At 47.5% G+C, this 24,438-nt stretch overlaps 7 protein-coding genes across 8 annotated transcripts; 4 read left to right on the top strand and 3 right to left on the bottom strand.

Moving 5' to 3' along the window:
- Positions 1 to 4,496: 4,496 nt before the first annotated feature.
- Positions 4,497 to 5,000, bottom strand: LOC131290439 (uncharacterized). The gene is made up of 3 exons (XM_058319591.1): positions 4,886 to 5,000; positions 4,678 to 4,801; positions 4,497 to 4,608 (listed from the first exon to the last, which is right to left on the bottom strand). Exons 1-3 carry the CDS (start codon positions 4,998 to 5,000, stop codon positions 4,497 to 4,499), a joined length of 351 nt encoding a protein of 116 aa, XP_058175574.1.
- Positions 5,001 to 5,328: 328 nt separating this feature from the next.
- Positions 5,329 to 7,497, top strand: LOC131290441 (hornerin-like). The gene is made up of 2 exons (XM_058319592.1): positions 5,329 to 5,562; positions 5,635 to 7,497. The coding sequence occupies exons 1-2, from the start codon at positions 5,329 to 5,331 to the stop codon at positions 7,495 to 7,497; spliced, it is 2,097 nt and encodes a 698-aa protein (XP_058175575.1).
- A 1,340-nt stretch (positions 7,498 to 8,837) lies between these two features.
- LOC131290371 (probable E3 ubiquitin-protein ligase makorin-1) lies at positions 8,838 to 15,341 on the bottom strand. 2 transcript variants are annotated; one of them, XR_009189295.1, is made up of 5 exons: positions 15,206 to 15,341; positions 13,049 to 14,073; positions 12,154 to 12,430; positions 11,810 to 12,073; positions 8,838 to 8,949 (listed from the first exon to the last, which is right to left on the bottom strand). XR_009189295.1 is itself a non-coding variant. In XM_058319522.1 (4 exons), the coding sequence occupies exons 2-4, from the start codon at positions 13,924 to 13,926 to the stop codon at positions 11,882 to 11,884; spliced, it is 1,347 nt and encodes a 448-aa protein (XP_058175505.1). In that variant the 5' UTR covers positions 13,927 to 14,073; positions 15,206 to 15,341; the 3' UTR covers positions 11,308 to 11,881. The 2 variants fall into 2 exon arrangements, 1 of the variants encoding a protein (XP_058175505.1); XM_058319522.1 differs by lacking the exon at positions 8,838 to 8,949 and having other exon boundaries at positions 11,308 to 12,073.
- A 1,833-nt stretch (positions 15,342 to 17,174) lies between these two features.
- Positions 17,175 to 18,393, top strand: LOC131290442 (antigen 5 like allergen Cul n 1-like). Its single transcript, XM_058319593.1, has 3 exons — positions 17,175 to 17,723; positions 17,809 to 18,044; positions 18,123 to 18,393. The coding sequence occupies exons 1-3, from the start codon at positions 17,175 to 17,177 to the stop codon at positions 18,391 to 18,393; spliced, it is 1,056 nt and encodes a 351-aa protein (XP_058175576.1).
- Positions 18,394 to 18,854: 461 nt separating this feature from the next.
- On the top strand, positions 18,855 to 19,695 carry LOC131290444 (antigen 5 like allergen Cul n 1-like). Its single transcript, XM_058319596.1, has 2 exons — positions 18,855 to 19,396; positions 19,452 to 19,695. The coding sequence occupies exons 1-2, from the start codon at positions 18,855 to 18,857 to the stop codon at positions 19,693 to 19,695; spliced, it is 786 nt and encodes a 261-aa protein (XP_058175579.1).
- Positions 19,696 to 19,731: 36 nt separating this feature from the next.
- LOC131290445 (antigen 5 like allergen Cul n 1-like) lies at positions 19,732 to 20,950 on the bottom strand. The gene is made up of 3 exons (XM_058319597.1): positions 20,402 to 20,950; positions 20,081 to 20,316; positions 19,732 to 20,002 (listed from the first exon to the last, which is right to left on the bottom strand). The coding sequence occupies exons 1-3, from the start codon at positions 20,948 to 20,950 to the stop codon at positions 19,732 to 19,734; spliced, it is 1,056 nt and encodes a 351-aa protein (XP_058175580.1).
- A 2,710-nt stretch (positions 20,951 to 23,660) lies between these two features.
- Positions 23,661 to 24,399, top strand: LOC131290944 (selenoprotein K-like). The gene is made up of 3 exons (XM_058320134.1): positions 23,661 to 23,679; positions 23,762 to 23,846; positions 23,932 to 24,399. The coding sequence occupies exons 1-3, from the start codon at positions 23,661 to 23,663 to the stop codon at positions 24,095 to 24,097; spliced, it is 270 nt and encodes an 89-aa protein (XP_058176117.1). The 3' UTR covers positions 24,098 to 24,399.
- The last annotated feature ends 39 nt before the right edge of the window (positions 24,400 to 24,438 follow it).

The raw sequence follows: 24,438 nt of genomic DNA on the forward strand, positions 1-24,438 counted from the left end.
CGAATGGGAACGATGTAATTACAATTTTTCAAATTGCTCACCATTCCGTGGATCAGTTTTTTTTTCTTCTTTCTATACGATCGTTAGATAGCGTCCATTTTGGTCTTTTTTTTTACGCTTCCCTTCACCAGGACAATGACGCCGGGCAAGAATGCACGTATTGTTTGGTTTAGAAATTTGGAGAAAGTACGACCCGCCTGATAAGTTCTCTTTCTTCAGCTTGCGAGCGAATGGAATTTTCGGTATTGGACATGAACATCGATAAGTTGGAGCTATAAATTGGTACGTTACATATGACCAAAGTACGTGCGTCAGAGCCAACAATGGGTGGCTTATGCCTAAAATGGGTGCCTCGTAGCGAGCGGCCGTAATATCAATTTGGTTTGTATTTTACTTAAAAGTCTTGTTTACCTATTTTCGGAAAATTATTGCCACAAAGAGTCTCTTATTCCCGGGTTCCTGGGGTGAGTCACTTGTTTGGATTATAACACTGAAACGATTATATGTTGCTGGTAAACCGCCTGCGGGGTCTTGCAACTGAACGCATCCTGCGCGTTGGAAGCTGAACGCAGCGGAACTGGATTTGACTTTTGCAAGTTTCCATTCGAAAGGCACACTTTTGCTCACTTCCTGACACCCCATAATCCCCATCAGATCTGTCAATCTGGGGGGTGCAAAAATGAAACACGCTCTCCGCAACTGGATTAACTTCCTGCGGCCGGTCGAAGAACTGACAGTTTTGCCCATACGAGACCGATGCACATTACGCAAGGGGTCGTTTTGTTTCGTGTTTCTGCTCCGTTGGCTGACTTTGTCGCCCGGATTGTTCCGAGGGCCATTTCCTGGCTGCCGGGCCCTGGAAGTCCTCCTTGCCCGGGTGCGGAAGTCCAGGTCCCGGGCTATTTTTACCAGAAATCGGCCATTGCGGTCGCGCACACCGGCGGCGCCAGGCTGACGTAACGCAGTTCTGTGCCAAAGCCTCCGAAGCAAGCGGCCCGGAAGAAGTGGTGCCGGAGTGCGGCGAAGAAGAAAAACTAGTTCATGCGGCTCAACAACGAGCGCTTTGAGAAATCTTGTCCGCGCGCGGAAATTGAAAGTCGCCGAGAAGGACCACGGCCGGTTGGACGGTGAAAAGTGTTACCTAGTAGGGGCGGGGTGAGGGGGAGGTGAGGGACCCGAAAGTAAACACTCCGCGCTTGAGTTTTGTTTCATTTCTCCACCGTCCAGCGAAAGCGACAAGCATGCTTTCGATGGATGGTTTTGGTCATTCGGATCGAACGATCGTTTATCGAGCGGATCGGAAGGGCTCACCCGGGTGAAGAGGGTGGAGGGAAAAACCAGAAGCTCCCCCCCCCGCGCTCCAGCTGCAGTGGAATGAGGAAACGGAAAAGTGAGCCTGCGTGTGTCGCCGTTACCTACATTCGATCCGCAAAACTGGAAAAACGGCCGGTGCGTACTACTCTTCAGTAGGTTGCACACCTTTTTCAGCCCTCAAGAGCGCTATCACGTTCGATCGGTCAGAGATCGTCAGCATGCGGCAGCGGATGAGGTGGAGTGCTCCCTCCCCCCTTGTTTTTTTCGCGAGCGCCAATATCTTGCTGGTGCCCACCATGAGGTCGGAAGCATTTCCCACTCGGTGTAAGGATTTTGGAACACTTTTTTCCACCCTCGAACGTAGTCCCTTTGCCGTCCCGGGAAGTAGGGAGGGTGGGCTGGAGATGACACGAACCGGGTGCGGAGTGTTTGTATCGAGTGCGCCGCGTGCTGGACCAGCCTCCACACCTCACACCTGGCCTGAAATCGTACCGACGGAGAGTGGCGCTTCTCATATCGTCGACGGAGCCATTTGGCTACATCTCGCTGTGGCCGAATTGAGCTCTGGCGCGCCGTGAACGATGGAGACGGGGAGCGAATGCCGCGAAAAAGAGAAAGATGCTTCTGGTACGCACACGGTATAGGCTTGAGGTAGGCTCGCGGGCACAATCGGGCGATTCGACAAATCTCTCTCCCCCCCTCCATCCCCCCGGGAGGCGGAGAGGGTTTGGCACGGGGACCCGCAGCTGCCCAGGGTAGGTCGCCCGGAAACCGTACGCCCCAGCCAAGGCTATAAAACCGTTTGCCGGCGCGGACGGTTGCTTAGTTTCGGTCCGATTAGCGTCCCATGCGGTGCCCATGCAGAGTTCCGCGAGCGTGTGGTGTCATCTTCGAGCGCAAGTGTTTCTGGCATACGAACTTCCTACGCCCGGTTATAGACGTGTGACGGTGCGGTTTCAAGGGCGGCGTGCGCGTGTCAGCGATCACAACTCTGCGAAGTTCTGTGACCTCCAAGTGTCCCGTACAGTGCTGGATCGATCCGATCTGGATGAACTTTGAAGACTTTGGTGCAGCAAATCGTAACGTCCAGGAAGACAACCAGTGACCTGTCCAGTGTGGCCTTTGGAGTGCGAACCCAAACATGCGCTTGGTACGTGTGAAGAGTTGTACATGCTGTGCGAATACCAACCGGGGGGATGCGTTACCATAACCTAACCTAAGAGTCCCAATCCCTTCGGACGCAAGGGTCCTATAAGGACGTGCGTGTGCTTTAAAAGACACCCACAAAGAGAGGGTAGCCTCAGACCAGCAGTTCTCAAAGCGCCTTCAATCAACCCTCCTCCTAAGTCCAATCCACCAGTGCGAGGATACTCGTAAAATGTCGCAAATGTCTGGAAATAGTCCTGGGCGGCTCGACAAACTGTTCCTCCAAAAACTCCAAACATGCTGAAGCGGTGGTAAACCATCGATTATGCCGTCACTTCTATTTTGGGAATGGCAATACCCGCTGATGAGCGCACACTCAGCGCCCGCTAACTCCAAATTGCCGTCCGTCGCGGGAAGATGAGTAACGGATTCCAATTAAACGCTCGGTTTATTGAGCTATGGGTGCGCGCTTACCTAACCGGATTCATTCGGGCGGCTTGGTTATAAACCCGTTAGCGCCTTGGGGACACCGCGCGTTCCGTTTCCGACTGCTTTTCGCAAGGAAGCGGACCAACGAGCCCAACACACCTTCCGGCAGGTGTGAGAGCGAGAGTGGTTTCCCTTTTGGCGCGTTGTTTAGATTGCGGTGTATGCGATCTCCGCGCTACCTGACCAAGAGGTAGTCCCACGTTCAATGATACGGGTTTCAGGCGGGTGGTGGACTAAGCGGAAGTTCCACACCAAGGGCTAGGGTGTCCAGCGAGAGTTCGATTCGATATCTTCGGCAAAAAAAAAGGAAACAAAAACTGCTGGAGAAATTCGGCGTCATGGTGCCGATAGGAAGATGTTGCCCAAAAAATCTAGATTCCCCAACCATCCGGCGCTCGCGCGGAAGCTTTCCATTTTGTTCCACTCGCCACGCCCCGCCCCACCATCCGACCCGCTTGGCGGGGTAGGGAAAGCCGTCAATGGTTCCCCGATACGATCGCCATTTGCCTACGGTCGATTGAAAACCCACGTCGTGCGCGAGAAAAGGAGATAAAGAGGGAGGCCCCAGATGCGCGCTGGTGGAAAAACCGCCGCGCGATACTTATCATTTGCGTACCTTCCGGGGGGGAGGGCCCGGGGAACCCGCGGATCAATTGCTGGAAATCGGAACCAGCCTCGTTAGGCCCGCGCTGAGTTTCTATTTATTTATTTCTTCCATTATTATTATCACCTTTGTTATTACTCTTCGGTTCGCTTTCCGTTAATTTTGTTTTTCCACCACCGGTTTCGGCATTCACACACAGCCAGCTGGCCACAATTCGGTGCATTTGCCTTCCCGTTCCGGTGGGCGCATTGTGGGGGGGGGGGGGGGGGGGAGGGTGGGGGCGGCGGTTGGACGAGGTACGAGGCGCCATGTGCGGCACACAACTTTCCATTTCGGAACCGAACCGGGACGGTCCGCGCTTATCTGCGGGTATCTGCGGCTACCGAAAGTGCTATTTCTAGCGCACTTGCGCGGTTTTATGGAAATCGCTAGAGCCCCGGGTCGGCAAACAATGACACTCATCAGCGGATGCAGGGGAAGGAAGGCGGGAGCAGGGCGGGGTGATTGGAACAGACCCGAAGCGTTTTCACCACTTGCAAGGGGTAGCTCTCGAAACCGTACCAACGAGATCATCTTCAGGGCTTAAGTATGAAGGCAAGCATACCATCGTGAGGTAGATATTGGAATAGGTTCTCTTTGAGCTGCATATCCGACATTTTCGGGTTGAGTGATGTCAGACTTTGAAGGTAGGATTTTCACTCATCTAAAACACCATAGCCCTATTCTGAAACGAATCTACGGGCAATTTGTAGTTTGTGATGCACGATTCGGAACGGTATTACAAAACAAAGCACAGAGGTTAGAAGGTTCTCCGATTAGAGTAAGGTTGTATTTCATCAGTGCTAGCTCTCGTACCACCGAATTCGCCCATGCTGTAGCATACCCGGTAATCGACATCCGTCAGACACAGCATAGAATTCTTATCATAAAAAACCGCAACTGGTTAGACAAGATTTTCGGCGCTCATCACCATCTGCGGGCAGCACTCGGGATACGGTTTCGAGTAGTCGGTGGGGGTGATGACGAAACCCGGCCCGGCAGCAACGACACCACATCTTCGGATTGGAGTGAAACGGGATAGTGTTTAAAGGAGGAAAATCGTGATGTCGTGCGAGTCTACTTACCCGGCGACCTGCAGCGAGTAGTCACTGCCGCAGCTCATCGACTCACAGCGTCCCGTGCGCTGCCGGATTTTGTTCACCGGAACCGTGATCTTGAGCTGATCATCGAAGCAATGCCCTGGTTTGTCTATCGGGGCGATGGATGAAACGAATAAGCCAAAAAGCTATCAAACGGTTCATCTCCTCGCGACAACACTTCCCACTAACATACCTGCACTTTTCGCATTGGGAATGATGTAGACGTAGGCCTCAACGGCGGGGCTCAGGTTGCTGATCGCCATCAGCATGAGCGCAAGTACCGCGATACGACAGACGACTCGATTCATTGTGGTTTTTCACAATTAGACTTTCAGGATTTACACTCCGCACTTCTAGTACGACGGCTTGGACGCAACTGATCTGCTGATGACTGAAGGGTAACAGCGTGTACTGAGGGAGCCTACTGCTTTTAAGAAGGTTGTCCCACTAGCACATGCACCCACCGAAACGGTTATCTCTCTAGGTCGCCAGCAGAATCGTAATCATTTCTAGGAATTTTGACTTCGCGTTGTGTTTATAAACTAACAGATCGATGTTGTGTGCCAATGGGATTACCGTGTGACCTCTATCCTCTATTCTTATCTCCTATTGCTTCAAAAGGCAATATCAACGACGATGTCGGCCACATTTGCAGTGGTGACACTGTTAGTCCTGGCTACGGCAGACGGCGTGGAGCGTCGACGACCACTGTATCGCCGCACGTCGACCACCACCGCCACTCCGGCAGCGGACGACAGCGAAGGCTCGGAGAGCAAGTACAAACCGAACGGCAAGGACCTGTACACGGTGAGCGATTCGTACCCGGTGTCCGGTGCTGGAGGCTTCAAGCCGGATGGCGATAAACTAACGGTAGGTTAGGGTCGATGTGTTCGATTACTCAGGTCTTACTTACCGGTGTTTGGGGTTTGGTGATGTTTGCAGTCATTCTCCGAGTACAGCTTCGGCAGCACGAAACTCTCCGGCGGTCCGGACGGCGGCGGGCTAGCAGACGGCGGCGGTGGCGTCGCCTCAGACGAGGAGTCCACGTTCGGTGGCTTCAAGAATCACAAGAAAGGATCCTCGCTGCTCCCGACGACCAACGCGAACACCAAGGAGCGCAAGCCGACCGCCAACAGTCCGTTCGACTTCCTGAACAGTGACTACGCGAAGCCGAAGGTGCAGAGCGACACCACGGGCCTCGGCGGGCTCGGTTCGTCCAGCAAGTCGAAGCTACCGTCGAGCATTAGCAGCAAATTTTCGATCTCGCATCCGGCCCCGTCGACGCTGGGATCCGGCAGCAAGGCAGCCGGCAAGCTGGCCCACCTGGACGACTCGACCGAGTACGATGTGTACTCCAGCCTCGGGCAGTCGGGATCGGTGACGGCGGTGGGCAAGAGCAAGCTCGGCAAGCATCGCCAGCCACTGACGGCCACCTCGTACTCGTCGACCGGCGGCTTCGAGGGCAAGGTGAAGAAGGTCCCGTTCAAGTACGAGGACGGAGGGCTGGGGGCGCTCGCCGGCAAGACCAAAACGAAGACCAAGCTCTCGCTCGACGACGACAGCTCGCACTTCGCTTCCGCTAGCAGCCCGTTTCCGGGGTTGGGCAGCTACGAGAGTGCCTCGTTCGGTGGCAACCGGCAGCAGCAGCAGCAGCAACAACTTGGCAGCAACTCCGGATTAGGGTCCGCGGCTGGCGCGCACAAGGGCAGCAAGTTCAACTTTGCCGAGCCACCGCCGCTGGTCAAATCGACGCTCAACACGCTCAAGCACTTCGGCGAGGGACTGATAGGTAATGGCAACGGGGCGGGCAGAGCACCGTACGAGCTGGAGAGCGAGGAGTCCGGCTCTTATCCGGCGCAGGGGGTCAAGTTTGGCTCGTACTTTAGCAAGAGCCACTTTGGGGGCAATGCGGCGGGCAGTGGCAGCAGTAGCAACGGCCCGGCCGTGGAGGAAAGCTACGAAAACTCCGCCGAGCCGCTGCCGAAGGGCAAGTTCTCGAAGCCGCTCGGCCTGGGCGGGGGGCTCGGTGGCAAGTTCGCGACCGACTTCGACGTGAAGAACATCAAGCTCACCGACGGCGGCGGGGCGTTCGGGGTCGGAGTCGGGGCCGGGCTCGGACACAAGCTGCCGGGCAAGAATACGCCACCCCATCACGGCAAACACGGACCGACGCTTCACCACAGCCAGCCGGCGCCGGTCCAGCAGCTCCACAGCCACAACCACAACCACAACAACCATCACCACCAACAACAACAACTACAACAACAACATGCTCACCAACAGCCAGCACACCACACGGCACACGGCACACTCGGCACAACCGGTACCATAGACAATCCTAACCCACTAGACTTTCGACCGAACTTTAAACTACAAGATGTCCCCAATTTGTATCCCGCCGACCCGTATCTTCTAGGTGCCGGCATCGCCGCCAAGGGCCAGATCGAGAGCTTCCTCAACTCGGAGCACGCGCTGAAGGACGAGTCGCTGGTGGCGCAGCTGCTCGGCGACTCGAGCCCCGCCGCCCGCCCGCACTACCACCAGTTCCTGAAGTCGCAGGAGGACGAGAAGCTGGAGAAGGAGGCGCTCCGGCAGCAGATCGAGTACCTGAAGGCGCAGGCGGCCAAGCGCCCGCTCGACCTCAACGCCGGCCCGCACCGCCCGCCCATCGTCTCCAACGCGCAGAAGTTCCGCCCGGTGCGCCGCATCCCCTCGCACGTCCGGCTGGGCGTGAAGGCACCGTACCCGCTGCCCCGCATCCCCAACTACAACGATCGGCCGTACAGCATCAGCTTCAAGATCTAAGGCTCGATTGACCGTGAACGGCGTTTTTTTTGTGCAATTCTGCGCCGGTTGTGCGAACCGGCTCTCGTTACCGTGTTTCATTTCTCCTTTTTCCGTAGGCTGTAGGAATCGATTATTTATTTCTCGACTAGCTCTGTAGGACTAATCCCTAGTGTGTACGCAGCAGCCAGCCGCCGGTGGCTGGTTTGGTAGTAAATAACACAAAACACACGAAAACACGATACACTCTATAGGGAATAAAACAACACTTCCACATTTGCTAAACAGCATCTCTGGATGCAGGCTCCTCCTGGAGTGCTTTTACTTTCGCTTACACTAGCACTGGAAGTGGTCAGCGCTGGAATGGACGCGCACGCGTGATCCGAAATCTGGTTGAAAATCTGGAGAGTGTGCCTAGTCGCTATTTATTTGGAACGGGTTTGCACCACCACCACCTTCACGACATCGTTGTGGCTAGCAAAACTGTTGTAAAATTTCAAACACTAAAACACATCCAACTAGAGAAACACAAGGGTACCACAGCCATGGGGAAAAAGAAACCGAGCAGTAAATTTGGTACTTTTGATATGGGAAGTGAGAACAATACTCTAGAAATTTGCCGCGTTGCCCGAGGTTTCGAATACGGTCGGGCACGGCTGGGGAACGCATTGATTTTAACACTGTTTCATATATAGGTTTTATTTGTATTATCCTCTATATTCATCGTTTTTCGCTGACTTTAGCATCTGTTTTTTTTTTGTTTTTTTCTCTTTACTTTTTGTTATTTGTTTGTTCATTCCGTGTCTAGTATTCCGATTCGGTTTTCTTCTTATTTCCCTCGCTTGTATGAGTTTAAGCGTATAACGTTATTTCTTCTTCTTGAGGGTTTCGAGAAATGTCCCGCACTTCGCTACCATAACTAAACACAAAAAAAAGTTTTAGGATTTTCGTTCCAAAACACGTGTTTTTGTTCTGTTTTAGTTTAATTTTTTCCGTTTTTGATTTGCTTTTGTTGTTTGTTTTTTTTTGGTATGGAGGGGCAATAGTGAAAGCCGTTTTCGTTTTCGTCAACCGTTTTGGCTGGTTGTGGGGCATTGTTTTAAAACTGATTTTTGACTTGATTAGCGAACGTGGTTCGGGTGTGTGTTGCAGCACACTTCGCGCGCACGCAAGGTTTTCTTATCGTAAGCAACGTACCATATGCCGGTTAGTGCACCGGCTTGGCTGCACAACCGACTTACCGAAATCTGGAGCGAAAATATGCTATTGCCTGCCAGATTGTACCAGCGCAAACAAACCGAACCGAACAATGATTCGGAAGTCCGACGATTGCCGGAGGACGAATCGCAAAGCTTTGCGTTCCCGTCTTGATTCTCCCGATCGTCATCCCCCGATCGATAGAGGTTGTGGACTTGTTCGCCCGCGAGTTACGTGTCTGCGCTGCGCACGAAACGAACTTTCTGCAGTAACAATCTAAAACGAAGGAAACGGGGAGGAAAGTATAAAGTTTAAAATGTTCACTTATGTAGCGTATTGTATCTGCAATCTGCGTCAAGTGAAAGGGCAGAACCGACAATCCTTCCTCCGCTGTACGGCAAAAGAAGCCGGCAAAGTGATAAATAACACGCCGGATGCCGTTACGGGGCCAGCGTTATCCAACACGCCCGAAATGTCAATCTTTGCATCCCAGCAACCGTACATGTTCGATCGGTGCTCCTGGTCGTGGTACGGCAAAACTTTTTGCCACTTTTATATTAGTTCTAAAAACGTAGCCGACCGTAACGCGCCACTGGCCGTTTGGGACTGGAAAGTTTGGATTTTTTTTAATTCTTTGTCCCAAGAACGGTTCAGTTGTACGTCTTCGCTGACCTGGCGTTGAAAGTAACAAGAGAAACACGAAAAGGCCATAGCCTTCTTGCTATTGCGTAAAGCAATTCGGTGAGGTTGTAACCAAGGGAAAGAAAGAGGGCGCCACGGTTTGTACTGAGTTCCCAAAGTTACCGCAAAGACATTGCCACTCTCGCTTGGTAAATCTTCTATCGTTACGAGCTTCCACACGACGGAAGCATCCGATTGACGAGCTTTATCGGTACCTGCTGTTTTCTGACTCTTCTTAGCTCTGCTTACTAACAGTTGCCAGCTCGGACTTGTTCCTTCCTACACGCCGCCTTACCCTGTTCCCTACCACTCTTCTCGCGTGTTGTGTGTGCTCTTGTTGCTGTCTTTTAATTTCGAATTATTAATGATTTGTTTTTACATCTAACCGTACTCTGGGTGTGTGTAAATAGACAACTATATACTCAGATACGTATTAGTTTAGTATTGTTATGCGTTTAACAGAAGTGATTAAGGTTTTTTAATGAATATGCTTGGCAGGCAAACCGTTGGGAGGACAATCGTAAAACACGACCATCGAAGTCGTATGCACCTAACGTAAGAATTTGATTTTTCCTCCTTCGCAATAGCAGGTGAGTTTGTTGTTTAAACACGCCCAATCGCTCCGCCTCGCATTACGTAGCGGTTTAAGCTTCGGTTTAGCTTAAGGTCCTTGCGTGGTGGCGATGGTTGCTGAAAACCAAGTGCAGCGCTCGAAACGCTGCTGGGAAAGGTTTTGCAAATAGAGTTGTAGTGCCGAAGTGTCGAAGAATTTTATCCAGAACACCGGCCAAGATAGGAGCTAGACCCGTATACTGCTGGTGCTGCGATTGGTTTTCCTCAACATCCCGACCCCGGCTAAGGCCCGCGCTGCACCGGTTTGCCTTTCAGTGAGCGTTCGGTTATTTTTTGGTCTAATTTCTCTCGTCTATAGTTAAGTTTTTGGACCGGCCGGTGCGGTAAAGAGACTTTGTTTTGTCTCGATACTCGATTTCGTTTTGTTTTGCTTTTTTAATTGCTCATTTAACACTCTAACGCAAACACTTTTAAGGCATTCATCCTCCCTTATCTTGCTCCTCCTCCCTCTATCTCGTCTTTGTTTCCTGTGTGTGTTTTTGTTTCATCGTTTCACCGTACGTGCTCTACAAATTTACCCACATACACACACATACATACATACTCATCGGACATGCACATCGCAGGCATGGACAATTTCAGTGTGCAGAGCATGGCCAGGGGTTCATCTTCTTCTATAAAACGAAACAAGCGCATCCGAGAGCATCCGGAAAACGCTATGGCTCTTTGACTGTTGGCTCCGCGGTCACGATGGACCGCAAGAGCATTCGCATTTTTCCCGGGAAAGGTCGTGGGGAAAAGCTTGCTTGTAATTTCCGTTTAAGATATTTATTTTCGTTTGTTTGTTGATATAGTTTCTTCGCAGCTCTTTTGAATTAGATATCCGGCATTTAGGCCGTGTGCTCGTAACGTGCATCCTTTCCTATTCCTCTTCAATCGCAATACAACCGACTATCCTGCCTGAAACATTGCCACTTTCGAGCCACTTTCCTTAGCCATCGAACGAAAACGTAACTGTTATCGGACGCGAACAATTCCTTCTAGCTGGTTAAGCGAAGCTCGATTTCATCCGACTTGCTGTCCTGCATGTCTTACACCTGCTGCCTAACAGATCGGTGCACTCCGGAGGTGCATGAGCGATTTGTGTTTTTGCAGGGACAGCCCGCATCATTGCAGGTTATTGTACGTTGCATCGGATAATATAGATTTTCCCGGAAAGGAGCCGTACTGGCTGGCAAGGCAGTAAGTAAACGCAGATGACGTTTGTCTACTTCATGTACCGAACGTCTGATATAGACAGCCGAGCACGAGTGTATGAAAAGTAAACAAATTTAGGGAAACCTTCTGTACGATCTAAAAGTAATAAGTTAAATAATATTAATGTGTTCAGCAATGTGGCCGGAACATTACAAATTTACGAATTGATAGATTTTGTGGTAAGCAAACAAACTAATAAATAGCGATAGACATAAACTACAATAAATGAAACGTGACTAACGAAGGAAACAGACGATAAAGAGTGACTTCTTTCTAGAAAGACCTGCGAATGTAGTATGCAACAGCGAATGTGCATGCGGTTCTCTCGATTGAATGACGTGTATCCGCTACAGGGTTTACGCAGGGGTAAACGCTGTTTGTCTATCTTAGGTATTGATCCTTTTAGTAAGAATCGTCACCTTCTTGAAAAAGTATTGAGGTTGATCGGTTCAAGAATCCTACAGTACTGACTGATTATGCTGTGAGAACTATAGCACAGCAATAAAGGAAGAGTAATGGGGGCGTGTGATGTTTTTGGGGAGGTTGACCTGAATGGCAACAGTTTGGCTATTAGGGCCCTATCTTGTTTCGCTTTAACGTTGAGCTGACTGCCACCCGCACTTACTCATACTTATTGAACGCTTTCATGTCGTCCATGTGCGCCCGTGTGCGTGCGTGTGTGCGTGTGTGAAACAACTTAGAATTCAAAGTGGCTGAATAATAAGTCCTCATCCGAGTCGTACGCTCGCGAACCCCGGAAAACTCCGAAATCGTAGTCCATGTCGTACATGTCGAGATCTTCAAAATCGGAGTCATCATCGTCCGTAAGATAGGTGATCGCGAACTCGTCCACGATGGTATGTCCCGGACCCAAGAACTCGAACAGCTCCTATTTGGCAGCATGAAAAAATAAGTTACATTCATATATAACTAACTTCGTCGGCGCCACTTCACGCCACACTGACCTACCTCCATTATCCATCCACCCGCGTTTCGGGGGCGATTTTGCACACGACGCCTCGGCGGAGCACCGACATCGATCAGCTCACCGTTCGCCAGCGCATGCCGGTAGAAGCATTTGTTCCCGAACGGACATTTGGCTGCGCCTTTTTTGAAATGCATACAATCGGTCCCACTACAGGCCCGTTTGTAATCGTCGATGAGCTTTTTTTTCTCGTCGTCGGTTTCAATCCAAACGTAGCTTGGGCACACAAAGTCCGACGCAATCCGACACGTTGGGCATCCTCTGTAGGGTAGGGGCAAAATATAACAAAATGTATTAAAACACACTGTTTTCCACCCATTAACGCTATTGCTGCTGACAATACCTGGAACGGAGCGAAGCTTTGAATGGATATATTATAAAAAGAAAATGAACTTACAACCGAATCCAACTATAACGTAAATATTTTGCGTTAATGTCATGCCAAGAGAAGGCATAACATCATCAAGCATATAAATCTCGCCTTTTAAGCTAATTTCGATGGTAAAAGGATTTATGGTGGGAATGAGCATTAAAAATAATCGTTTCAAATTTTGATTTCTTCTGAAAAAGAGAACGAAAATGAAAACGAATTATTGAATGAAAGCTGGTTGTAGAAAGAGTCACAAAAGAATTATCAAAGTAAAGCTTAGTTTTCTTAGAGGTGTTTCAGACGTTTAGAAAGGGGAGAAAAAAAAACCAGATACATCTTCCACCAGAAAAGTTAATCAATTATGATTATTTAGTTTGATTGGGACAGATTATACTGTATTGTATATGTTGATGTCAATTTGTTTTCAGAAAGCTGTTATTGGTTATCCGAGTACCTAAAAGGTTTTGAAAAGAAGAAGAAAAGATTGTCCGAAAAAGCCTACCAATTACCTTTTGATTTTGTTTGCAAAATTATCTGCCTTGCGCCACGTGCGAATGCAGCTCAAGCAAAAGATATGCTTGCAGTTGGGCAGAATACCGAAGCGCTGTTCGCGCGGTCTCTTCTCCAGGACCGTCTCCAGACAGATGCCGCATGCTTTGTCGCGCGAGCGCTGCACGGCGAACGAGTGTTCCATGTCCTGCTCGTGTTGCTTGATGCAGTCGGCTGTGTGCTGTTGGCGTTGCTCGGCGTCGTCCGGATGCAGGCAGAATTTGTCACAAAGCTCGCACCGTAGGCCGTGCAAGAGGTTGCAGTTCCCGACCGAGCACCTGCCGGTGGCTAGATAGTCGACGCAAAGCGGAGGCGACGGAGGTCGACAGAGGGGAACTGCTATGCCGTTGTGGTTATTGTGAGCTTTAACGATGCTGGCGTATGACAGACTGCACGCGCCGCCACTGTCGTCCTTCTCGTCCGTGTAGTCTTCCTCGTCATCTTCGTCATTGCTTCTTTCCTTCTGGTCTTTGCCGTCCGACTGGCAGATTTCAGCCGATAGACGCGATTTGGGCACAAATACGGGTGCATCGATCCACTTGGACGGATCGAGTCTGGTAGCTGGTACTTTCACGCCGTTCACTTCGCCATTTTTCTTCCCGTTGCCCGTTGTTGCGGCGCCGGCATTACCGGTACTGGGACCAATATCAACCTTCGCCTTTTGGGTCGAATGTTCGGGCAGGATGCTTTCCGGGTCATGCCGGGCCGAATGTAAGAACTGGCAAGCCGTACCGTGTCTGCAGCGGCCACGCAGGTGAAATTTGCACAACACCCTGGCGGGTGCGCTATTTAACGGGGCCAAATCTTGCTCGGGTCCGTTGCGGCTCTCTGCGTCCATTGCGGACAACTGCACTCTGGGTCCCGACAATCTGGATGGATGCCGTCTAGAACAACAACGACGTAGGTCTTTGTGGTGGTGCACCCACAGCCAATCGGCGACTTCCGGTCGGGGAAGTGTATCGGAAAATGATGCTCTTTTGTACGGCTATAGGATAGAAGTGAAAACAGGAAAGAAACATTACAAAAACTAAAAATTGATCTGGATTTTCGTTTCGTCTGCATTCAAGTGCGTGGCCCGTTTGCTAGCGAGCTAATTTTTTGATAGAAGAAAACTCTCTTTTCGGAACGGAAACTGACTGACGTCGGCAACTTGATTAAGTGTAGGATGAGCGTGTTTCGGATAGATTGAATTGAATTGAAAGATTTATCGGATGTATTATCGACGACTGAAATTGCTAAAAAGATACAAAAACAAGCCCGGAAAACACTACACCAATGGCTAATGAATTGTGCGATCACTTGAATTCGGTCTCCATCTCCGCGTCGTCTAATTTAAAACGCTTCATAATGTGTTACTGAAAAATGCGTGTGATTTTTGACTGCATAGTTTCGTTGCTTCTATTTATCAAATGTAATGCGCAATGGATTATGCGGAAAGCCTTATAAAATCGCGCGTTGGGTACGGTTTTACAATGATTGTCCTCGCATGATATTTCATCAGCCTTATGGCATCACTGTCGCAATGGATTCCCTGAGCATTACAACGAGCTTTAGCGTTACCGCGTAATAATTTCTCTAGATTTGTAAAGTTAAGTTAGAACTTTGCACAGCTTACCTATGCAAAACCCAATCGCACAAATGAATACTTTTCCCAAAATCAGATCAAGACCGAACTTGTTAGCTTGTTGTGGATGGCCCAGTCTGACGACATGCAAAATTTCACAATACATATGCAGATGGCAACGTTCGGGCGAACAAAGCAATTGACAGTGCAGCCAGCAGCTGCTTCTGCTGTTTTTCGGGCACTTTCGACTTCGACCGTTAACTTCCGCTTAGCGGCGCACAACTGCTGGGGAATGAACTTAAGAGAATTTATTCACGCACGTTACAAAATTTACATCGCTTAAACGTAGCATAAGACGGAACCATTCTTTGCATAACCCCAGACTGTAGTGTATCGGTTTTGAGGGTGCACACGCACACTGTTTCGTACACGGGCAAAATGCCTATAGGCAAATGACGGAGAGTGATGCGTATTCCGTCGTCGGGATTCGGGCATTTGATTCCTATTTCACTGCACCAACGAACGCGCATGCATAAAACTGATATTTACTCACCCCGAAGCAGCACAAACCACGAAAGACAAAACGCTTACATGGAATGGACCATTTAGATGCGAAACGCTCCAAAGCGACAAGAAAAACACGGAAACGGAACAACGGGGTAACTGGTATAGAAACCGACGCTCTTACAATGCACGACCAATCGGAACTAGTATGAGACGTAGACGAGCAACAGCAGGTTTGTTTGACACTTGGGTTCAACGTCTAGATAGGAAACGCAGGTTGAACCATGCAGACATAATTGTTATGCTCTATTGTTTTCTTATCGCTAACAAAGTAATTTTAGAATTAAATTTATACATTCGCTAACAAAAAAAGCCACTAAAAGACAAGGTTTGCTTGAAATGAAGCTCGAATTTGCATATATGGACTAATCTGGAGCTGTGGAGATTTTCGAAACTTTACAGACTAGGGTTGATTCGCACCGTTTCCGGTCAAACTGATTTGACGGTTTATTGTTCAACCGTAATTTTAGAATTAATTTTATACATTCGCTTAAGCCACTAAAAGGCAAGCAAACCAGAAATGAAGCTCGAATTTGCATATATGGACTAGTCTGGAGCTGTGGAGATTTTCGAAACTTTACAGACTAGGGTTGATTCGCAACGTTTCCGGTGAAACTGATTTGACGGTTTATTGTTCAACCCCTGCAAGATACACTCGATAGAAATTTGTGTGGAAATGGTTAAATTGTTGAGATTAAATACATATAAAAGCAAGTTAACAATGCATTTAGTGTAATGGGAAACTCTCTCGCCTGTTTCAACAGATCATGTTAAATGTTTACTCGTACTTGTAATGCAACGATTTTCAAAATTTTACATTTCGGATACATTTTAAATATGTTACATACGAGTAAATAATAAAAATATTATCATTAAAGATCAATAACAATGCTGTGTAGTCTTTTGTCGGCAAGGAATACCAGGAAGTAAAGGGAAGTCACCTCATAAACAATTAAAATCGCGTTGTTCGCTATTCCTTTTGCTTCCGCACGACTTTGCATTGATTTTGTAACCTTACTAGTACTTTCTATAATTGTTTCTATGCATCGGGAATCCATTCCACACCACGCTCTGTGAGATTACATCTCTGTCGCTACAGAATAAGACAATCAGTCAACTTTGACCTACAACCCAAGCTGCGATTTCCACGTGCTTGATATTGATTACCCTTTGATTTATGCGCCGTAGGTGGCGTTCGTACTCCGCTAGTGGGAGGCGTAATCTGAAACGTTATGTTACTCCAGGCTCCATCATTCGACCAGTTTTGCTCACGTGTAGATGATCTACGGCCAGTCTAGCGTTTTTTTGTTTTGTTTTTATTCCAAGCCTAATGATACCGACGTGCCCGATGGTGGATTATGTGTGAATCCCTTCATAATCAATTCTAATCGAGGGGATGTTAAGAGTTTAAATGCATAGATCGATGATTGGTTTACGTTTGTGATTGTATCCATCCCCATCGTAAGAGAGACCAGAAGCATGCTTGCATGCTGAGAGGAAATGCTTGTCATCACCCACAGCAGGATTCGTCCGTTTTACAACTTAAGCTCAATTGTTCCGCTCAACCAGACCTGTTGGAGAATTGGATTCAAGCAGAACCAGCCTACTGGGGGCCGGGTCAGCATATAAAAAGATCCAACACGAGGCACAAGAACATTAGTTGCTTATCGACCGGTGGCTGCTGCCGATTTCGTGTGAAAAGAGACTCTGTTAATGAAACAAGAGTGCTTATTCATCAGACATCATCAGAGCAACTTGTGAAGCGTTAGTCAATCGAAATAATATATACTCTACAATCAACCGTCAACCGAAAAGAGAGGGGTCTGAAGCAAAATCCTATTAAATTGAAACGCAGGTAAGCGATTTGGTGAAGTGTAAATTTGTTTTAGGGTCGAATACAGGTTTCTGAAAACGTCATAGGTTAATCAAGTTCTTGTTGTACACCTCGCACATACAGGATGAGGAATCTGGTAGCAAGTGTGATTGTTTTTGCGCATTGGTTCAACATACAAGCGGTAAAGTGTACATTGAACGACTTCAACGAAGGGCGAACGACAAACGAAGGCGTCAACTTCCAGACTACCAGCGCGCAAGCCTTGTTTGAAGAAAATACGCAAACAGAAGCGACTACTACTGAGCTCATGTTCGATGGGGGCGCAGCATTTGTTACAAGTACCGAGTTACCATGGAGCACCGATAGTCAATCGAATGGAATAAGTTACACTGACGATACTGAATGGACGACTGCAAATCTTTATGATCCTTACTGCAGACCCGATCTTTGCCTACGCTACAATAGATTCGGTGAGCTGGTGCCCAAGAAGCATGTAGCCTGCGGGTTCAACGGTTCTTTCTCCGATACCTGCCCACCAGGTCGAATGATATTGAAGATCGACTCGGAGCTGCGTCAGGTGATTCTAGACCTGCACAACGAAGTCCGCGACCGGCTAGCGAGTGGAGCCGAAAAGGGAGCGGAATTCGCGCCTGCATCTAGGATGCCGACAGTGGTAGGTGGCAGGCGCAGGAAAAACGTGCCCATCCACACGGCTCAGACACTTATCAGCCAGCTAACGTGTTTGTTTGTCCTTCAAGGTTTGGGACGATGAGTTGGCGAATCTGGCGGAGATAAATGTACGCGGCTGTAAGTTCGAGCACGATGAGTGCCGTAGTACGGAAAAGTTCCTGCATGCTGGGCAAAATCTTGCCACCGGCTCGTACTACCTTGAGACGGACATTTTGGCGATCGTTCGCAACTTGACCATGCTGTGGTACCACGAGTTCGAAGACACGACGCAGCATGTTTTGGATGCCTACACGACTGAGTTTAAGTAAGTACCCTGTATAGAGTAAGCACTTTATTCGCACCCACTGGTGAACGTAATGCACAACGTTTACTTTACTTTCAGCGCAACTATCGGGCACTACACGCAGATGATTTCCGATCGCACTACTGCTATCGGTTGTGGTATTGTGATCTATCCCAATAAGATGGAAGACTTTGTGTTCAAAACGGTCCTGTATGCCTGCAATTACGCGATAACGAGCATCGTTGGGCAGCCGGTTTACCTGAAGGGCGAACCAACCAGTCGATGTCAATCCGGTAGCAATCCAGCCTTTTTCAGTCTATGCAATGCTGAGGAAAATGAACTGATTAAAGCTATCCCCTTCTACGATTGAAATGCACATCCTGTAGTAGAGTTATTTTTTTCCCAATCCTACGCAGGGCAGTGTTGGCAGAGCATGAGAAGCTTGCTGCTCTTATCAATTGATCTCGCAACTGAGCCGTTTGATTGAATAAAAAACAGGATCAGTTTGTTGAATAGGTCATGGTTGTTTTTAGAAAAATATTCAATAGTTATTGCATCTAGTGTTTGTACGAGCAAGCCACAATAGACGGCTGTAGTTCAATGTAAATGTAATGAAATGCAATCGATGTCTTGAACAGCACCTGTATATTGACTTTGCAGTAAAAGAATTGAGAAAGGTGCAATAACGGTGAGTTCGTGAGCACGACACAGTTATAATGGGAAAGATTAATTACCACATTTGATGCTTTCAACGCTGGTCACGATGAGTTCAGAACGTCAGCTCAATAAATACAAGCTCCACCAATTCTATCGGAATCATTTTAACCGAAAATGGCTTTATTTTACTTGCATGTGGCCTGCTGGCTGCTTTTTGTTGGTTTTGTATTCCCGTACCGAGATGACAAATATTGTCATATCTGCAAAAACCATGTTGCATGTGAGGCGGTAGACAAACTGCACGGCAAATGTTTAACGTTCAGTGACGTGAATCTAACAATCCTCAACCACTATCAACACCAGATAACCGACCATGTGAATCACTTGCGGGAAAAGTTTGCCCTTGGACATGTGAATGGATTTCACGAGAAGTACGGACCGATGCACACAGTCACTTGGGATCCGGAAATGGCAGATTTGTGTCGCTTTAACCTACACTCCTGTGAATTTGCCCATGACAAGTGTCGCGGGACACCGCATTATCCGTACAGTGGCCAAACACTTGGCAAGTTGACCAAATGCGTGCCCAATCTAAAGACTCAAGAACTCAAGATAAACGTGTTACACAATGTGGTTTTACATTTGGTCGATCATTGGTTTGCAGAGCACGAAGTAACCAAAGCATCTGACGTCACATACTACTCTCGACATTCATCGTAAGTCTATTGGTTTCAATACCCGCCATTTAGTTCATAATTCTGTTTGTTTCAGCGACCGAAAGCTCAAGATTGGGCATTTTCTTCAGCTCATCAACTGTAACGTATGCAAGCTAGGCTGTTCGCTCATATCATATCGCGACTACCGGAAACATGATGTGTGTGATACGTATATCCTATGCTGCAACTACTCTTACATCAACATCGTCAACCGTCCCATTTGCGCGATTAATCGTTACCCGGACGTTTGTGAAAAGGATAAAAAGTTTCACGGACTCTGCCAACACTGCCCTGCGTAAGATTGCGAAAAAAATAACTACTACAGGATGTGCATTTCAATCGTAGAAGGGGATAGCTTTAATCAGTTCATTTTCCTCAGCATTGCATAGACTGAAAAAGGCTGGATTGCTACCGGATTGACATCGACTGGTTGGTTCGCCCTTCAGGTAAACCGGCTGCCCAACGATGCTCGTTATCGCGTAATTGCAGGCATACAGGACCGTTTTGAACACAAAGTCTTCCATCTTATTGGGATAGATCACAATACCACAACCGATGGCAGTAGTGCGATCGGAAATCATCTGCGTGTAGTGCCCGATAGTTGCACTGAAAGTAAAGTAAACGTTGTGCATTACGTTCACCAGTGGGTGCGAATAAAGTGCTTACTCTATACAGGGTACTTACTTAAACTCAGTCGTGTAGGCATCCAAAACATGCTGCGTCGTGTCTTCGAACTCGTGGTACCACAGCATGGTCAAGTTGCGAACGATCGCCAAAATGTCCGTCTCAAGGTAGTACGAGCCGGTGGCAAGATTTTGCCCAGCATGCAGGAACTTTTCCGTACTACGGCACTCATCGTGCTCGAACTTACAGCCGCGTACATTTATCTCCGCCAGATTCGCCAACTCATCGTCCCAAACCTTGAAGGACAAACAAACACGTTAGCTGGCTGATAAGTGTCTGAGCCGTGTGGATGGGCACGTTTTTCCTGCGCCTGCCACCTACCACTGTCGGCATCCTAGATGCAGGCGCGAATTCCGCTCCCTTTTCGGCTCCACTCGCTAGCCGGTCGCGGACTTCGTTGTGCAGGTCTAGAATCACCTGACGCAGCTCCGAGTCGATCTTCAATATCATTCGACCTGGTGGGCAGGTATCGGAGAAAGAACCGTTGAACCCGCAGGCTACATGCTTCTTGGGCACCAGCTCACCGAATCTATTGTAGCGTAGGCAAAGATCGGGTCTGCAGTAAGGATCATAAAGATTTGCAGTCGTCCATTCAGTATCGTCAGTGTAACTTATTCCATTCGATTGACTATCGGTGCTCCATGGTAACTCGGTACTTGTAACAAATGCTGCGCCCCCATCGAACATGAGCTCAGTAGTAGTCGCTTCTGTTTGCGTATTTTCTTCAAACAAGGCTTGCGCGCTGGTAGTCTGGAAGTTGACGCCTTCGTTTGTCGTTCGCCCTTCGTTGAAGTCGTTCAATGTACACTTTACCGCTTGTATGTTGAACCAATGCGCAAAAACAATCACACTTGCTACCAGATTCCTCATCCTGTATGTGCGAGGTGTACAACAAGAACTCGATTAACTTATAATGTTTTCAGAAACCTGTGTTCGACCGTAAAACAAATTTACACTTCACCAAATCGCTTACCTGCGTTTCAATTTAATAGGATTTTGCTTCAGACCCCTCTCTTTTCGGTTGACGGTTGGTTGTAGAGTATATATTATTTCGATTGACTAACGCTTCACAAGTTGCTCTGATGATGTCTGATGAATAAGCACTCTTGTTTCATTAACAGAGTCTCTTTTCACACGAAATCGGCAGCAGCCACCGGTCGATAAGCAACTAATGTTCTTGTGCCTCGTGTTGGATCTTTTTATATGCTGACCCGGCCCCCAGTAGGCTGGTTCTGCTTGAATCCAATTCTCCAACAGGTCTGGTTGAGCGGAACAATTGAGCTTAAGTTGTAAAACGGACGAATCCTGCTGTGGGTGATGACAAGCATTTCCTCTCAGCATGCAAGCATGCTTCTGGTCTCTCTTACGATGGGGATGGATACAATCACAAACGTAAACCAATCATCGATCTATGCATTTAAACTCTTAACATCCCCTCGCTTAGAATTGATTATGAAGGGATTCACACATAATCCACCATCGGGCACGTCGGTATCATTAGGGTTGGAATAAAAACAAAACAAAAAAACGCTAGACTGGCCGTAGATCATCGACACGTGAGCAAAACTGGTCGAATGATGGAGCCTGGAGTAACATAACGTTTCAGATTACGCCTCCCACTAGCGGAGTACGAACGCCACCTACGGCGCATAAATCAAAGGGTAATCAATATCAAGCACGTGGAAATCGCAGCTTGGGTTGTAGGTCAAAGTTGACTGATTGTCTTATTCTGTAGCGACAGAGATGTAATCTCACAGAGCGTGGTGTGGAATGGATTCCCGATGCATAGAAACAATTATAGAAAGTACTAGTAAGGTTACAAAATCAATGCAAAGTCGTGCGGAAGCAAATATAATAGCAAACAACGCGATTTTAATTGTTTATGAGGTGACTTCCCTTTACTTCCTGGTATTCCTTGCCGACAAAAGACTACACAGCATTGTTATTGATCTTTAATGATAATATTTCTATTATGTACTCGTATGTAACATATTTAAAATGTATCCGAAATGTAAAATTTTGAAAATCGTTGCATTACAAGTACGAGTAAACATTTATCATGATCTGTTGAAACATGCGAGAGAGTTTCCCATTACACTAAATGCATTGCTAACTTGCTTTTATATGTATTTAATCTCAACAGTTTAACCATTTCCACACAAATTTCTATCGAGTGTATCTTGCGAGGGTTGAACAATAAACCGTCAAATCAGTTTGACCGGAAACGTTGCGAATCAACCCTAGTCTGTAAAGTTTCGAAAATCTCCACAGCTCCAGACTAGTCCATATATGCAAATTCGAGCTTCATTTCAAGCAAACCTTGTCTTTTAGTGGCTTTTTTTGTTAGCGAATGTATAAATTTAATTCTAAAATTACTTTGTTAGCGATAAGAAAACAATAGAGCATAACAATCATATCTGCAGCCTTCATTCGCTTTCTGTTTGACCAGTTTCATGGTTCAACCTGCGTTCCCCATCTAGCCGTGATTACGAACGACAGTTATCCCTGTGTGTTAGTTCCGGTTAGTCGTGCGTTGAGCGCCAGATTTTGGTGCAATTTACGTCGGGAAAGAATGTTCATTCGTGTGATTGGATTTTGCTTAGGTAAGCTGTGCAAAGTTTTTACTTAATCTTACAAATCTATAGAAATTATTACGCGGTAACGCTAAAGCTCGCTGTAATGCTCAGGGAATCCTTTGCGACAGTGATGCCATAAGGCTGATGAAATATCATGCGAGGACAATCATTGTAAAACCGTACCCAACGCGCGATTTTATAAGGCTTTCCGCATAATCCATTGCGCATTACATTTGATAAATAGAAGCAACGAAACAATGCAGTCAAAAATCACACGCATTTTTCAGTGTCACATTTGAAGCGTTTTATATTAGGTGACGCGGAAATGGAGACCGAATTCAAGTGATCGTGAAGTGAATTCATTGGCCATTGGTGTAGTGTTTTCCGGGCTTGTTTTTGTATCTTTTTAGCAATTTCAGTCGTCGATAATACATCCGATAAATCTTTCAATTCAATTTCAATGTCAGTTCTTACAGTCGGCCCGCCACGACCCGGAAAGCACCCTGCCCGAACATTCGACCCAAAAGGCGAAGGTTGATATTGTTCCCATTACCGGAACTTCCGGCGCTGCAACAACGGGCAACGGGAAATTAACTGGGATGTCAACGCTGTCACAAGGTAATTAAACATTAGAAATAACACATTCGAAACATCCGAGAAAGTTTTGCATATTACTAAATTAATTTTGAAGTTATTTTCATGCATGTTTATTCTTATCAGCTTCTAATATTTACGTTTATTAGTGTATCTTGTGGAGATTGAACCGTCAAATCAAAATGGTTTCATCTTGTACCACCAAACCATGGAATCAGATTGCAATGGATTCGATCCTTTTACTGAGTCAGATTCCATTTTCCAACTCTAGTCTTGTTTTCTGTCATGTCATGTCATGACAAATCATTATTGCGTTTCCGGCTGAGTGAATAAATAGTTTAGGTGCATGATGGCGTTTCTGCCATTTCTGTGATTCGATACTGTGAATTGTTTGGTGAAGGCTCGTGAAAATGGTGTACATTTCACGAAGTTAGTATAATACGGCGTATGCATTGTTATCACAACAAATATGTAACATCGATGTGCTACGTTTTGTTTCGATCCTTTTCAGACGGCGCTGTTCAAGAAGCGCGGCCATGGAGTTTGGAGCGGCTCAAGGACATTATGACAGGTTTTTTCAACTTTATTCTCATGTTGTAAGTTTTACGAGCTGTTATCTTGTTTTTTGTACTCTCTTTCTTAACATACTAATAATGCGTTCTTGTATCGAATTTCCCACAGCTTCCGTACGATGCTGGACTTCAATCAAAGCGCCGGATCTGACAGTCGCGATACGCGTAGAGGTAACGGAAGCGATGGTGGCGGACCACCCGGTGGAGGTCCTCGGAGACGCCCAATTGGACGTCCGATGACCCTATCAGACTGCACCATCCCCGGAGGCGGATGAGCAAGGTAAAGTGTTAATTGTTGACTAAAGGGCTTTTCCTGCACACCATGTATGGTGTCGAGCATCCGTCACTCGTCCTGCTCGGTACCATACACGGCACCATACACGGTGTGTAGAAAAAGCGTTTAACCTCATCAACGATTGACACCGCGATCTGTTTTGCTGCGCACTGTGCAACCTGTAGACTAACCACAGTTCTACGTATGACGGACGAATTCTAAACCTATGCTCAGAAAGGCGAATTCATCTCGAAGAAGGTTAATAGTGAGCTTTATTATATTAATATTTGATTCGTAAACGAATACTGTTCGTTCAATCTTAATGTCCGAAATGTTGTGTAA

Source organism: Anopheles ziemanni, chromosome X (genome assembly GCF_943734765.1).
Source record: "Anopheles ziemanni chromosome X, idAnoZiCoDA_A2_x.2, whole genome shotgun sequence".
In the NCBI taxonomy this organism is placed as follows: domain Eukaryota; kingdom Metazoa; phylum Arthropoda; class Insecta; order Diptera; family Culicidae; genus Anopheles; species Anopheles ziemanni.